The sequence below is a fragment of the Lichenostomus cassidix genome, chromosome 28 (genome assembly GCF_008360975.1).
Source record: "Lichenostomus cassidix isolate B80296 chromosome 28, HeHo_3.0, whole genome shotgun sequence".
Lineage (NCBI taxonomy): Eukaryota > Metazoa > Chordata > Aves > Passeriformes > Meliphagidae > Lichenostomus > Lichenostomus cassidix.
The window spans coordinates 3,350,295-3,364,252 of record NC_139508.1 but is presented as its reverse complement, the minus strand read 5'-3'; the positions used below and the strand labels follow the sequence as shown (position 1 = coordinate 3,364,252).

Genomic DNA, 13,958 nt, shown 5'->3' with positions numbered 1-13,958 from the left:
TTTATCTCCTATTTCAAAAACCATTTTATTTACAGTATTATACACGTTGACCCCCGAGTTAGTGGTTTTTCCCGCCTGAGCGCCAGTGAGCAGCAAAACCCATCCCTGGAACTGAGAGTCAGGAAGTGCAGAGGCTGTGCTATGCACACTGGGGACAGTGGCCAGAGCTGGAGCACAGCAATGAGCAGCACCTGCCCTGTGGCCAAGAGCAGGGCAGGATTTCCTGCTGCATCGCAGTCAGTTGCATTCCCCTCCAAGTGAGTGCCCTGCTGGCAGAGAGGGAAGGAGAGGGACAGCACCCCAGGACAGGTGATAGCCAGGTGAAGGATGGTGCTCACAGCACTGGGGTGAGGGCTGAGGGGAGCCACTCTGTCTAGTGTCACCCATTCGCCCCCAGTCCAGAGTTGCAGCCCTCCCCAGGGCTTGGTGCCCTCTCCCTGTGCTGGGACACAGGCAGTGGCAGCAAACAGTGCAGACCCCCTGTCCCCCATCAGCTGCTCCAGCGGAGTCCCAGTTTGCCCCCAGCCCCTCAGAGTGGAGCAAGGCTCTTGCTGGGCTGGAAGCTGCACCTCCTTCTCCATGAGATGTGGGACAAAAGAGTACTGCAGGCCAATGCCCACCACAGCTTGAGGTCCAGAGGTATCCCAGGGCCCTGTGGGTTGCTAGGGCTCAGCTGAAGAAATAGGTGGAATCCATCACCTGCTCCAGGTTGAATTCACCTGGGGGGAGTGAAGGAGAGGTCAGAGGAGAGCAAGGTGGGGATGGACAAGGGGAGAGAAGTGGCCTTGGGGTATGAATGATCCCTGTCCCTGATCCCTGCCCCTGGACTGTGCTACCCATGGAGTCCTGGGCCATTCCAATACAGAGGTCAGGAAGAGCCAGATGGCCTGGCAGACACAGGGCTGAGGGATTAGAAGGAGTTAAACTAATTGCCTTAATCCCATTGCATGTATATCATCTAGATCCTGGCAATTACCCTGCTGAGTTCCTCACTCCCATCTCTGAGCAAATGCTCATGGTTGGAAACAGATGGGAGCAGAACAAGAGCAGGATGGGAAGAGCTGGGTCAGCCTGGGGGAAATCCCAGGGACTCAGCGAGGATGGAAGGGACCACTCACAGAGATGCTACAGGGGAATGTGACCATGCTGGACTGTTCTGCTCCATGGCCCAGCAGTCTAGCACAGGAGGGGAAAACTAATTCTAGGACACAGCTCTGGCTTTTCACCTTTTGGTGGTTTTGGGGGCCACTCCATCTCACTCCCCTCATCTCCAAAATGCTCCTGAGCTCTGCAGCTCCGTCCCATGCTCCTACCTGTCCTGGGGACATTCGACAGCTGCTCCATCAGTCTCTTCTGCCAGCGGGCTACGGGTTCTGTGCTGGACCTGGATGAACTAGAAGGAAGCAAATAAACATGGGTTCTCTGGCACACCCTCCTCTGCTCCTCAGTGCAGCACCTGACAACAGGATTCAGCTCTTCCAAAACTGACCACACACCCCAGAATGGGAGCAGGAGTCCAGGCTCAGCCACAGCAGCCCAGGGCAGGCCCTAAAGCTGCCAAACCCTCTGCAGCAAGAGGGTGTAGAGCCCTCGGTTTTCACACAGCTGTCGAAAGTGATTTGGGTGCAAGGCAAGAAGGAAGGACAGCTTCCCCCTGAGCAACCCCCAGGCAGGTGACACAACCTGTGAGTACCTGGACACAACCTCTGGGAGAGGGATTTGGGGCAGGCAGGAAGGACCACGGAAAACCAACAGATCAGAAATACCTGCAATACTTCTCCAGCATGAACTCAGACAGATCCTGCAGAATCTTCTCACTGTGCAGAGCCACAAACTGCTGCCGACAGATCTGACCCAGGGAGACACAGTGAGGTGCAGCTTAGCAGGTGTTTCCCCTCCTTCCCCTCAGTGACAGGTCAGAGGTGAGGGGCAGGGGAAGCAGCAGGAGTGGGAAGGGGGAGCTTCCAGACAACAGTGAAGGGAATCAGCCCGGGGGAGGTGTGAAGCAGAGGTTGACCCTCATTAGCACAACAGCCCTTGGGAAGGGCCCAGAGCAGGGGCACTGGCTCTGCCAGGGCTGTGTTCAGTGCCCATTTCCACAGACTCTCCCCAACATGCTCCCTGCAGTGGGAGGAGATGGGGGCACCAGGAAATCAGCTGTGACCATCAGCAAACATCCCAGGTTCACCTCAGCCGGGTGAATCAATCAGCCTATGGAGCAAAGCCCAGGGGAGGCGAGGCCTGGCATGGGCCCAGAGCACAGATCAGCAAGATCTTGCTCACAAGGGAGCCAGGAGGACACTTTTACCTGGTTCATGACATCCACAGTGAGCGCGTGAGTCCAATAGCAATCGTGGACAGAGACGAAGGTCAGGCCCTTCCTAAGAGGAGGCAAAGGTGCCATGAAGCAGTGCTGAGACCCCTCTGTGTGATGGACCCACCCCATGCAGAACCTCTGGCTGGGACAGGAGCAGGGACCACACAAGGAGGGAGACACCCTGCATGGGAGATCTTCAGAAAGAGGCAGCCGTCCCAGGATCTCCCTGTCTGTACCTTGCTGCCTCCCCTCCCTTCTCTGCCAGGAACCCCAAATTCCCACCCAACAGGGAATCCTCTGTCCCATGTGGTGTCTTGCCCCAGCAACATTCTCCCAGGAGAGTCTTGAGCCAGGGAAGAGCCAGGTGAGAGCCCAGCTGCCCACTCCCTACCTGAGGCAGTGCAGTGCTGTGAGCATCATGTGCGTGGAGTCCAGGGAGTGGATGAAGTTGGGGGGAAAGGCATTCTTCTGCTTCACAGTGTCAGGTTTCCTGTGGGACAAAGCAGGGCCTGGAGGAGCTGGGGCACCTCAGGGCCAAAGATGACAGCACTGGCACAGAGGCAGTGCTACCCCAGCCTGGGGGTGACGGGGCTGCCCTGGAGGGCCCCAAGGCCCTGCTGCTCTGTCCAGCTTTCTGCAGCTCAGCGGGTTAACGGGAGCTCTGGCACTCCTTGACAGCTTCCCTGATGGGATGGCCTTGTCCCCAGAGCACAGGCTGGGGTCAGCAGGGGCATGGTGCAGGCAGTACTTACTGATTGCTGTTGTAGTTTTTCACACTCAAGTGCTGCATGCCACAATTCAGCTGTGGGGAGAGAGTGGAGACCAGCTGTCACCTTGCACTGCCCAGCAGCATGGGGGGCTGGGCACTGCCCTACTCTTCTGGAGAGAGCCCCGTGCCTTTCCAGGGTGTCCCAGCAATGGCAGCTGCCACTGCCCAGCGACACCTTGCCCAGCTCCCATCCCAAGGGTGCTGGCAGGTATCTGAACCCCTTCACCCTCGCAGGGTGAATTGGCCCAAGAAGGGCTGCTGGAGCCGGGCTGGGGGGCTGTGAGTCAGCGCAGCAGCACGTGGGAGGAGACAGCAGCGAGGCTGAGTCACACGAGCCCTGAGGAGGCTCTCAGAGCGGGGAACTGCCCGTGCCCCAGCTGCCTGAGTGGGACGGAGCTGCAGAGCTTCCTCACCAGCCCACCCACACAATCCAGGCTCTGCAGGGAGTGATGAGGCTGAAGGATGTGCCTGTACACAAGGATCCTACCTGCTCTGCAGGCTCACCCACTGGTGATGCCAACCTGCTGGGCTCTAGCTGTCTTTTCCCTGCTCCCACCATGGCACAGGGAGGGTGTGCCATGAGACCTCACACCAGACACTCACCACAGTGGACCTGGAGCGATAGTAGGGCTGTATGATGGGGAGCCCCAGCGGTGTGACCCACTCCACCGTCCGGCCCGACTGGGAGATGAGCTTGGCGCTCTCGGTCAGCCAGTTCTTCAGAAGAGGGGAAGAAGCAGCTGGAGTTAGTGTGGAGCTGGGAGATCCCACTCCCTCCCAGCATAGGCCACCCTGACTCCTGCCACAGACTGTGACAGTCCAGGGCTTACTGGGGAGTTTGGCACAATCCCACACCTCTGGGCTGGGGCAGGAGGATCCTCTCTGGGCTAGGAGAACCATCTCTCCCCACAGAGCATCCCCATGTCTATGTATGAGTGGACCAGGGACAGAGAAAAAGTGGAGATAAGAGCCAACTGGCTCCTTACCTGGATATCTCGAGTTGCTGAGAACATCTCCTTGATGCCGTTGAACACCTGCTTCACCAGGTAGTGAGATGCTTCCCACAAGTACTCCTGGCACAGACCAGAGGCAGAGCCATAGGTCAGGCAAAGGGACAGGCAAAGGCATAGAGGAAAGCGACAGGATCCAGAGAGGGACACACACACAGGAACACTACCTCAGGGAACTCATCAATCTCCTTGAGGCGTTTCTCTATCTGCAGGCGGCCGCCATAGCGAGTGACCCCATACACCACCGTCATCACCGTCTGCTTCACCACCTTGCGGCTGATGAGGCCCTCCAGCACCTGAGCAATCTTCACTCCTCGCTCAGCATCCTTCTTCCGAAACTCCTCCACCTAAGGAGAGTGCCCCTGAGTGAGTCCCAGCATGAGCCACACTGGATCAAGGCCCCTCCATGGCTGGTGGCCTGTGGGAGCCTCCCAGCCATGCACTGCCTGGCCTGAGCTCCTATCAGAATCCCTGCAGCCCATTTCCACCACCGTGGATAACAGAAAGCACCAGCTGAAGGGATCCAGCACACATAACCATGCTTGCAGAGCCTTCCCTGCTGCCTCAGCACTGTCCTTTGGCAGCCAGGTGGTGCTGGCTGGGACAAGGACATGGCTCGACTGTGGCTCACAACTTGGGTTCTCCTGCCTCTGCCCCATAGCGATAACTGAGTAAGCCCTGCAACCCCATGAACTCTTCCTGCTCTCTGGTGTGGTGCTGCCTGGAGAAAACCTGCAGAGACGCAGATGGGAGATGCAGGGTCCCATGGCAGCTGAATGAACCTCTCGGGACTCTCAGCGGCAAATCATGTCTTGACAAAGAAACCAAAGACTTTGTAGCAATACCAAGGGCTAAACCTCTCCCCTCTCCCTCCTACTTAGCTCAAGGAAGAAGAATCTCATAACCCATGGGCCAGCCAGGTGTGACCAAGGGATGAGGAACACACTCTGCTTTCTTCCACCTCTCTGGCCTAGCTCTCCCAGGCTTCATTCAGGAGAAGTGAACACAGGAGAAATCCCAGGGGATTTCTTAAAACCACCTCTGTTAAGACAGATCTCCCATCAGATCCCAGTTGGGGATGGAGAGCTCATGCCTCTGACCAGCTCATGTCTCTCCATCCCTCTGTACATTCGCCTTATCCCAATCTTTCTCCTTGGGAGCAGGAGGCCCTCTGTGCACACCAAGAGGAAGAGGGAGGTCCAAAAGGACTCTCCGTGTCCCTTCTGGGCCTCACCTGCTGGGCCACTGCACTGTAGACATCCTGAGGGAGCCCACAGGGCACCAGGTTTACGGAGACAGCACCGCTGAGGTCCCGGCCAAGCGCTGCATAGTGCTGCAGCCCATTGCAGGAGCCGTCCTGAAGGAAGAGCAGGGGGGAAACAAGGAGTTAGTGTGTGGACAGAGCCCTGCTCATCCACCCCCTCCCCATGCACAGGTACCCTGGGCTCAGATGGTCATTATTTCAACCCCTGTCTTCAGAGCAGTGACCATCTCCCAGCAGTGACCATTTTCCTTCTGGGCAGGTTTCCTGGCTGGGTCCACCCCCAACTACTGCGACCTGTGAGGTTTAAAACCAGAAACCTCACATCACCACCTCTGTGGATTTCCACAGACATCAGAGCTCTGTGGAAACACTGAAAACCAGAAAACTGGGAAAACACCAAAAATGTCTGGGATGCTAAAAGCAGCCCCAAGAGCCAGCAGTCAAAACAACCTCAGCAGTGGGATCAGCAGCAGGAAAAGGCAGGCCAAGCCAAAGATCCCTCAGGAAGCCCCAGCTGGCTCTGTAGCTCCAGCCAGCTGTACTGCCAGCAGATGAAAACATCCCTCTGACAGAATTCAGCGCCCACCCAGATTTCCAAAAGCTGCATCAGGGGCACACTGAGCGTCTGCCACAGCAGCTGCCCATGCAGCCCTTCTGGGACCGAGAGCAGCTTGGGTGAGACAGCCAGGACCTAAATGATGGTGCATGAAAATCCTGGGGGTCTCCAGACTGCACTGGCAGCAATGTTTCTCACAGATGTGCTGCCATTCCTGGCCTCCTGTGCTCGGGCTCTCTCTGGTCACAGGGAGCCATAGATACCCCAGGACTGTCACATTCCTCAAGCAGGGCCCCGTTCCCCCTGCACCCTCTCCCCACTCCCTGCAGTGCGGAATGCAGCGCCAGGACCTGATGGCTCCGTTAATTGAGTGCTGATGACTCAGGCGGAATGAGACTCGGGTACCCTCCAGAAGAAGTCCTTGCTGGTATTTCATTAGCTGCACTCTCCACACACCCCCAGCTGCTCTCTTGATCTTTTGTTGTCATCAAAATATCACTCCTGAGTGTCTCATGCATATTCCAGACCATCGCTACTGGCAGAACAACTGCTGCCCTCCCCACTCAGTCATGGCCACTGGATCTCCTCATAAAAGAAAGGAGCCACCCCTCACTATGGCCACAATCACACAGCTCCACGTGTAGCCAGGAAGGACAAGTGCCTTTAGAGTGCTGAGCAGCACCTGAGCAGGGACAGGGCACACGGTGACAGGCAACTGAACGTGGGGAACAACCAGCTCTGCCCCCATGTCCTTCCTCAGAGTTCCAGACCTCCTATATTGGCTCCTGCAGGGCTGCTTGGCTTCAGCCTTGGAGGAGGAGTGGAGCAAAGGCCCCCAAAGCACAGCTCTGAGAACTCCAGAAAGCCAGGTGTTGCCATGCTGGGCTGACTTCCAGTCCTGATCCTGTGGCTGCAGAAGGTGAAACTGGCCTGGCTTTCACCCTGCAGCAGCTGCCAATGATCTCCCAGCTGGGCTCTGCTCGAGCCAAGAGAATAGAGGCAGCACTCAGCTGTACTGGCTCATGGATGGCTGCAGGCAGCAGCAAATCACCAGAGTTCTCATGTCAAGATGCCCAACACTGCATACCCAATCCTAAGAAAACCCAGCCACGTGGCACAGTCAATGCAGTGCTGGATGCTCCTTGCCAGCCTCGCTGAGCCTCACATGGGCCGTGAGGATCTGCTGGACTCCTACCTGGTGAACTGGGAAGTGAGAGATGTAGGCTGCTGGATCTGGGGACCTTGAGGCTTTGGCGACTTCCATACAGCATGCCAAGGCTTGCCAGGGCTCATCAGTGTTCATCCACCACTTCCTGCCCTGGGAATGAGAAAGCACAGGCTGGTAGGGGCAGGCAGTGCTCCTGTGCCCCTCAAATCACAGGCTGCAGCCCCTGAGCACCTGAGATACACTGGGCACAGCACCTCCTCCCACCATGCCTCCCCTTCCCCAGTATTTCACCATGTTTTCAGACAGAAAGGTGTTATTTACGGATCTCTGCATTGCTTTGTTCCCTTTTGGCCTCTCAAAGCATATTTTTCAAAGTGTTTTTGTTTCAAAATTGATCTGATTTCCATTTTATTTCACTTCCTAGAAGCTCCCACGTACCGTGAGCGGGTGGTCAGCTGAGTCCAGGATGTCCTCCATGATTTCATTGGCATACTCCAACCGCTCCTGCAAGGTGTTCTTCTTCTTCAGCCCCGTCAGGTTGATGAGGTGGATCTTCAGCCAGTCGAGTCCCTTGGGCCCCAGTGGCTTCCCCTCTGCGAACAGCAGGATGGCCCGGGTGACATCGTTCCCCAGGTGGTTGAAATAGGGTGGGCATGGGTAAGTCCTGCCACGGAAGTCCATGTTGTGAGGGAACCAGAACACCTTGTCCCTGACATAGTTGGCGATGGAAAGCTTGTAGAGAGCGTCCATGCGCAGGCTGTGCATCTCTGCAGTCTTCTTCTTGCACAGGAACAGCTCGTGCTTGAGAGCCTCGCTCCAAGTGGAGAAATGGCCGGGAGCAGTGGGAGGCTTGGGAGCCTCAGAGAGGGGTGGTGGGATGTCCAGCTTCTCATCACCTTTGTCATTGAAGACGGAGATGATGATATCCAGCACCGGCTGGTTGATCTTCCAGGCACAGTTGCCCAGCTGGTTCAGGGCATCCAGCACGGGGTGGAGGTTCACAAGGGGACACTGATCCAGGAGCACCTGGTGGTGGACGGCCTCGTCTATGAAGCGCATCAGCTTGGTGTCATTGAGGACAAAGGCGCCAAAATGGGGGGAGGTCCATGGCACTGGGGGGCACAGCATGGGCATGGCAGAGGAGTTGAAGGTGAGCGTGGTCTCTGCAGCATCTGACACAAGCCGGGAGAAGATGGGATGGGGCTTTATCCGCCCAACCTAGAGAGGAGGATCGGAGAGGACAAGGTCAGCAGTAGGGTAATTAGGGCTGGAGTCTGGAAGAACCTGTGGTCAGTCAGCCATTCCATAAGTATCATACCGAGTAAGGAGATCATCCACACAGAATCAGGGGCTCCTCAAAGCATCCCTGAGCAGGAATGGCAGCAAGGATGGAAATGGGAGTTGCAAGGGTCTGATTTTGAGGAAGGGGTATCCTGCACAGAACCCCCAGGATGAGGCTCACCTGCCAGCTGCTGTAGAAGGAGTAGACGTGGTAGAGGACAGGGATAGGCTTGGACTGCAAGCGACGATTGAGGATGTTCCTGGGCACCTTGACAGTCTTCACCAGGAGCTCCAGCATGTGCATGCCCAGGTGCATGTGTAGCGCACATGGCCAGCTGCAGTTCTTCAGGTTCAGGGAGGGCCCAAAGCCTGCTTCTGCCACCAGCTTCTCCCAGTATTCCCGTGGCAAGTACTGTTCAGACTGGGAGGTGGAAGGAGAAAATGGGGTCAGCTAGAGGTGCCAGCCATGCTGATCCCAGGAACTTTGCTGGCTTAAATCTATCTACCTGGGATGTGGCTCTGAGAAGAACCTTCCTATCTCTGTGTCCTTGCAAGGTCCTCCTACACAGGGGTGTTTGAGGAGGGCTGAAGAGGCTGGGGTGAACCCAACAGTGAGAATGGGGACAGTGGCACTGCAAAGTGCCTCTCACCACATCCCAGTGCAGATACCCTTGTCCTCACAGTATCCTGCCCCTCCTGCCGGGTCTGCAGACCTGCCTTCCCTCATGTGCACTCAGCTCTGGGAACAACCTGCTCACCTGGTCCTTGAGATGCACAGGGCAGTGGCCTACCCCAAGCTGGACCCTTTCTCTCCCCCTGTCCCCTCCAGCCCTGCAAAACCCAGAGCCCTCCTGAATGGGACACCTGGCTCCAAGGGCTCCTACCTGGCTGTCCTTTGCCAGCAGCTGGATGTAGCTCTTATAGACCTCCTGCACCTTCTCCAGCTGGCGGCTGCGCAGCTTCCTCTGGATGATATACCTGTCGTAGACCTTGGAGCCCAGCTGCCTGGCCAGGACAGCCAGGGACTCCCCTTGTGGAGACAGATCATTGAGGACCTGGGGAAGGCAAAGAAGGTCTTAGGAAGGAGAAACAGAGAGACACAGCAGAGAGGCAGAGCAGGAGTTAAAGCTGCTGTGCAGGGAGCACAGGAATATGCTGATTTCCATGATGCTGAGCAGATGGCGAGAAAGGACAGAGCATGGACTTCTCTGGTTGCTCTGCACAGGGAGCACACAGCCTGCACCTAATAACCTGGTAAAACTCTCATGAAATTTCAATTCTGCTGGCTCAAGTGGGACATTAGTGCTCTGTGACAGCTCCATGGTTGATAGTCTGGCTCCATGCCCATGAGGGTAGGGCAGGCTCCTACCTGCAGCATAATGTCCACATACTCCTCATCTGGCAGCAGGCACAGGTAGGGGTAGAGCATGCTGTACTTCGATGGCCTCTCGTGCTTGGCCATGCTGCGCTTGGAATTCTGCAGGGCCTGGAGGACGGCGTCGTGCCACTGGGAGCGCAGTGTGCCCAGCAGCTCACGCTGCATGGAAAAGGAAGGCAGAGATCTCATCAGCTTGAGCTGCCTCCTTGTTAGCTCATGGATCCCCAGCTCCCTCCCACAGGTCCTGAGGGCTGCAGTGGCCCTTCTGCCTCCAGATCACTGAGCTTTACCGCTTTGATAGCTTGTGGGGTCAGGGGCTTCGATGCCTCCACTGACTCGATGGTTATGGTGTTCTTCAGCTCCATCTCCAGCTGCTGCTGGAAGCACTCCTGCAACTCTTTCATGGAGAAATCCAGCTTGGGGTATGACACCATTGTCTCCTGCAATGGGAGAGAGGCAGTCAGTGCCAAAAGTGGGAGGAAGAGAAGCCATGCTCATTCTCCCAGCTTCCCTGCAAGAGGCTTGTGGTACAAGCCTGAAAGCATCTGAAAGCACCTTGCTGGGACCTCTGGGTCCAGAAGTCTCTGGCAGGCAAACCCCAGAGACTGCTCTGCTCCTGTGTTATGGTGAAGCACCACCCCAAGCACCCCTCCAGTGCATGAACGCCACCTCCATGTCCCTGCAAGCCCTCAGCTTTGCTGTTCCTCTGTAATGTAACATCATTCATTTGATGATTTGTGTGGGTTATTGAGCAGAGATCAGGCTAAAAGGTTCTTCCCTTTTAGCCCTCCCCTGGCCTGGACCTGAGGATACCTGTGAACACCACCTGGCCAGCTCCAACACCTCCCTGAGCTCTGTGGCTTACCCTGGCATAGAAGTCCTTGAGCAGAGAAGACTTGCAGATCTGGGGGCTGGGTGGAGGAGGCATCTGGTAGTTGGGCTGGACAGTCCTGACAGCCCACAGTACCATCTCCTTCTCATCTTCCTCAAACAGGCACTTTTGGAAGAGCTCATCCACATAGAACCCGTTGCTGTTCAGCTGCTGCAGGTACCTGAGCAGGGGCAGACAGAACAGGCTTGATCTTCCTCAAGAATATGAGCATGTTGTACAGAAGCTGCTGGAGCAGGAGCTGCCTCAGCACAGCCCGTCCCACAAGGTCACCCGCCTCAGATTACAGGGATCAGATGTCCATCCCTCAGCCTGCACTGCTGTAGAGCCGCCTGGGCAGGGAGGCTGAGCTCCGGTCACTGGGGGACTGAGCTGCCCACAGGCAGCCCCACAGCCTGTGCTGCACTGACACAGCTCCCACACCATCCCTGACAGTCACTGCCAGCCCCCTCAGAGCCAGCTGACTGAAGACTGAATTCCCTTGAAGGCATTGAGAACTTGTTAGCCAGCCAAAGGACACAGAGGCCATCGATACAGCCCTGAGGTGTTTGTTCAGCACTTGGGCATCAGATGCTTTGTCCATCCTCTGGAGAGGAGCTGGCTGTGCCTCCAGCCCCAGGCACTGCCCCTAGGCCCAGCCTGTGAGATCTCACAGGGCTCCTTGCTCCTTGAGTTCCCCAGTCTGGCACTGACACTTTCCTGCCCATTAAGCTCCATGAAATCTACCTGAATCTCCTAACTATGCTCCTCTGGAGAACCCTGCAGGAACTAGCTATCTGACTGAGTCCACCAAAAAGGACAAGCTCCACAGAAGTGCGATAAAAACAAACAGGAGAGCCAAGCCATTCCCACAGGCAGCAATGGAGGGGCTAGGAGGAGTGAGATGCCTGGGTGGATGCAGAAGCAAGGAGTCTCTGGCTGGAGAAGGACTCTCCCAGCCCAGCTCTGTGGGGAGCAGTGCCTGTTCTCATCTCTCACATCTCCTGTCCCTGCACAATCTCAGACAAACTGCCCAGCAGCTGGGGGTGGCAGGGAGGGTGCTGTGGCAGCTCTGCTGTACCCGAAATCTGACCATGAGAAGTGGGTCAGGTGTGCATAGCTCTTCCTGACCCCAACCCACTGTGTTTCTCCCAGCACAGGATGTGGAGCTACTGCCCTAAGGCTCAGCAGCACCTGAGGTGGGTGGGTGTTACCTCAAGATGGCTTTGGGAGGTGACTGGTTCCGGCCCATGCACTCCAGGGCCACCGCATAGGAGTCCAAGTTGGGCCGGAGACCAGCGGACTCCAGCATGGAAAACAGTCGGTCAATGCGATTCAAGCAGCCCTGGGGATAAGGGAAGGAGGCTGTGGACAATGACACCAGCAACCCCAAAAATCACAGCTTCACATCCCTCTGCTCCTGTTCAAATATAGTCACATCTATCCTGCCCTTATCCCATTCCCTTCTTCCCCTCAGAGCCACCTCACAGGGTGGCCTCATGCCACCTCTGCTCCCTTTGGCAGAAGCACTGCTTGAACACTTGCTAAAGGTGACAACCACAGGTAAAACCAGCTGGAGGCTCTTCCTCACGAGCCAGCCCCTCTCCCACCCGGAGCACCCACAGCTCTGTACCTTCCTGGCCCAGCTGCGCATCACGGTGTTGTAGGCACCAACATCCAGCACCTTCCGCTTTGCTGGAGAGCTGTAGCACAGCAGGAGGTACCGCTCAGCCTCCTCCGGCTGCTGCAGGAACAGGAAGCACTCCAGGTTGGACTGGATGGTCTGCTGCAGGACCCTTTGGTTGCTCCTGTCCTTTGGCCTCCCCTGAGACCTCTTCAGCTCTGCGACTTCCTTCACTTCCACCACCCTGGGCTTGCTGTGGGGGCCAGAGGAACTCTGGCTCCAGGTATCAGCTCCTTTTGTCTTTGGCTTAGCCTGGGCAGCACTGGGCAATCCCTGCTCCATCTTCAGCTGCCGGATGTACATCTCTTTCTGCAACTTTTCGGCCCAGGTGCTGGGCCGGGCCAGGCTATCACCTTGTGCCCTGGGAATGGGCTGATCCTTCATGGGGCCACGAGCCACAGCCTCTTGGTGCTTGTCATTGTCCAGTGTGGCCAGTTCCACTTTGTTGCCCATCACCTCCGGGACGTTACTGCCTTCGAGCTGCTTTGCTCGAGCTTTGAGCACTGGTGGGTAACAGAGAGAGGTGATGGGAAGCAAGGCACAGCTGAAGGTTCTGTCCTGTCCAGAATATACTCAGAAAAGAGGGTCTACACAAGAACTTCATCCCTCCTTGGCCAGCCCTGCTCTCAGACAGATATTGACCACTGTCTCTCTGAGATCTCCCTGCAAGGTTGGGCCCACCCCAGCACGCCAAGAACCCACCCCAGCATCCCTGGGACCCAGCAGTGTCACTGCCAGGGAAAAAGAAACAGCTCAGGCTGGTCTGACTGCTCACTGCAGCTCTCCCAGCACTCACCTTCCAGCAGCTCAGTCCTCTCACAGGTGACATTTCTGTTTGCCTTCTCCTTGGCGCTAGCAGAGGTGTACCCCCTGAAGATTCTCCATGGGATCCCTGCCACGGAAGAACACGAAGATGTGGGGTTCAGAGAAAGCTTCACCCCTTTGAGCACTCCCTGATCCCCACCCTGCCCCATGGCCACAGTGTGGACATAGCAAGCGAGGGGCATTTCTCAGCTCAGCAGCAGCAGCAGCACACGAGGGCCGGAGGGACAGAGACACCTCTCCCTGGATGCAGAGGCTCAGAAGGAACACGACCCCAGGGACACCACAAACCCCAGCGCTGTGAATGGGGTGGCAGGACCGCAAGACCCCCAGAGCAGGAAGGTGCTATCCCAGAGCTGGGACAGCACCCGTGCTAGTCCTTTGGCGGGTAACAACATCCCAGCACTTCCACAGCCCCGACTCTATCCGGGAAGGGCTCACGATGCAAAAAGACCCTTCCGGCCTCTAGCCATATCCCAGGGAATGCTCAGGATCGTGGGATGTCCCGGCCCAACTCCGTCCCCACACTCAGGACCGAGGGAATCCCTGGCCCAGCCCCGTCCCCACATGCGGGCCGTGTCCCGCTCTCCTGCTGTCCCCGCCGGTCACCCCGTGCCCTCCTGGTCCCTATGTCCCCCTCCGTGTCCCGCCGGTCCCTCCGTGTCGCCCCGCGTCCCCGTTCCAGCTCACCGGGCCCCCTCAGGCCGCCCGGGCCCCTCAGCGCCGCCCGCAGCCGCAGCAGCGACATCCCCGGGCCACGCGCGCCGCGCGCCAGCGCGCATGCGCCAGCGCCGCACCAGCGCGGGGCACGCCGGGAGTGCGAGTCCCGCCGTGCCGGACT

The 13,958-nt window shown here is 57.2% G+C and overlaps 1 protein-coding gene across 1 annotated transcript; it reads right to left on the bottom strand.

The window, feature by feature from the left end:
* On the bottom strand, window positions 1–13,918 carry POLRMT (RNA polymerase mitochondrial). Its single transcript, XM_085040388.1, has 21 exons — window positions 13,808–13,918; window positions 13,092–13,187; window positions 12,245–12,798; window positions 11,826–11,956; window positions 10,609–10,795; window positions 10,034–10,183; window positions 9,735–9,902; window positions 9,250–9,420; window positions 8,547–8,786; window positions 7,523–8,302; window positions 7,112–7,234; window positions 5,331–5,453; window positions 4,264–4,443; window positions 4,073–4,159; window positions 3,690–3,803; window positions 3,070–3,119; window positions 2,709–2,807; window positions 2,309–2,381; window positions 1,767–1,849; window positions 1,314–1,393; window positions 1–719 (listed from the first exon to the last, which is right to left on the bottom strand). Exons 1-21 carry the CDS (start codon window positions 13,863–13,865, stop codon window positions 670–672), a joined length of 3,597 nt encoding a protein of 1,198 aa, XP_084896514.1. The 5' UTR covers window positions 13,866–13,918; the 3' UTR covers window positions 1–669.
* Window positions 13,919–13,958: the final 40 nt, after the last annotated feature.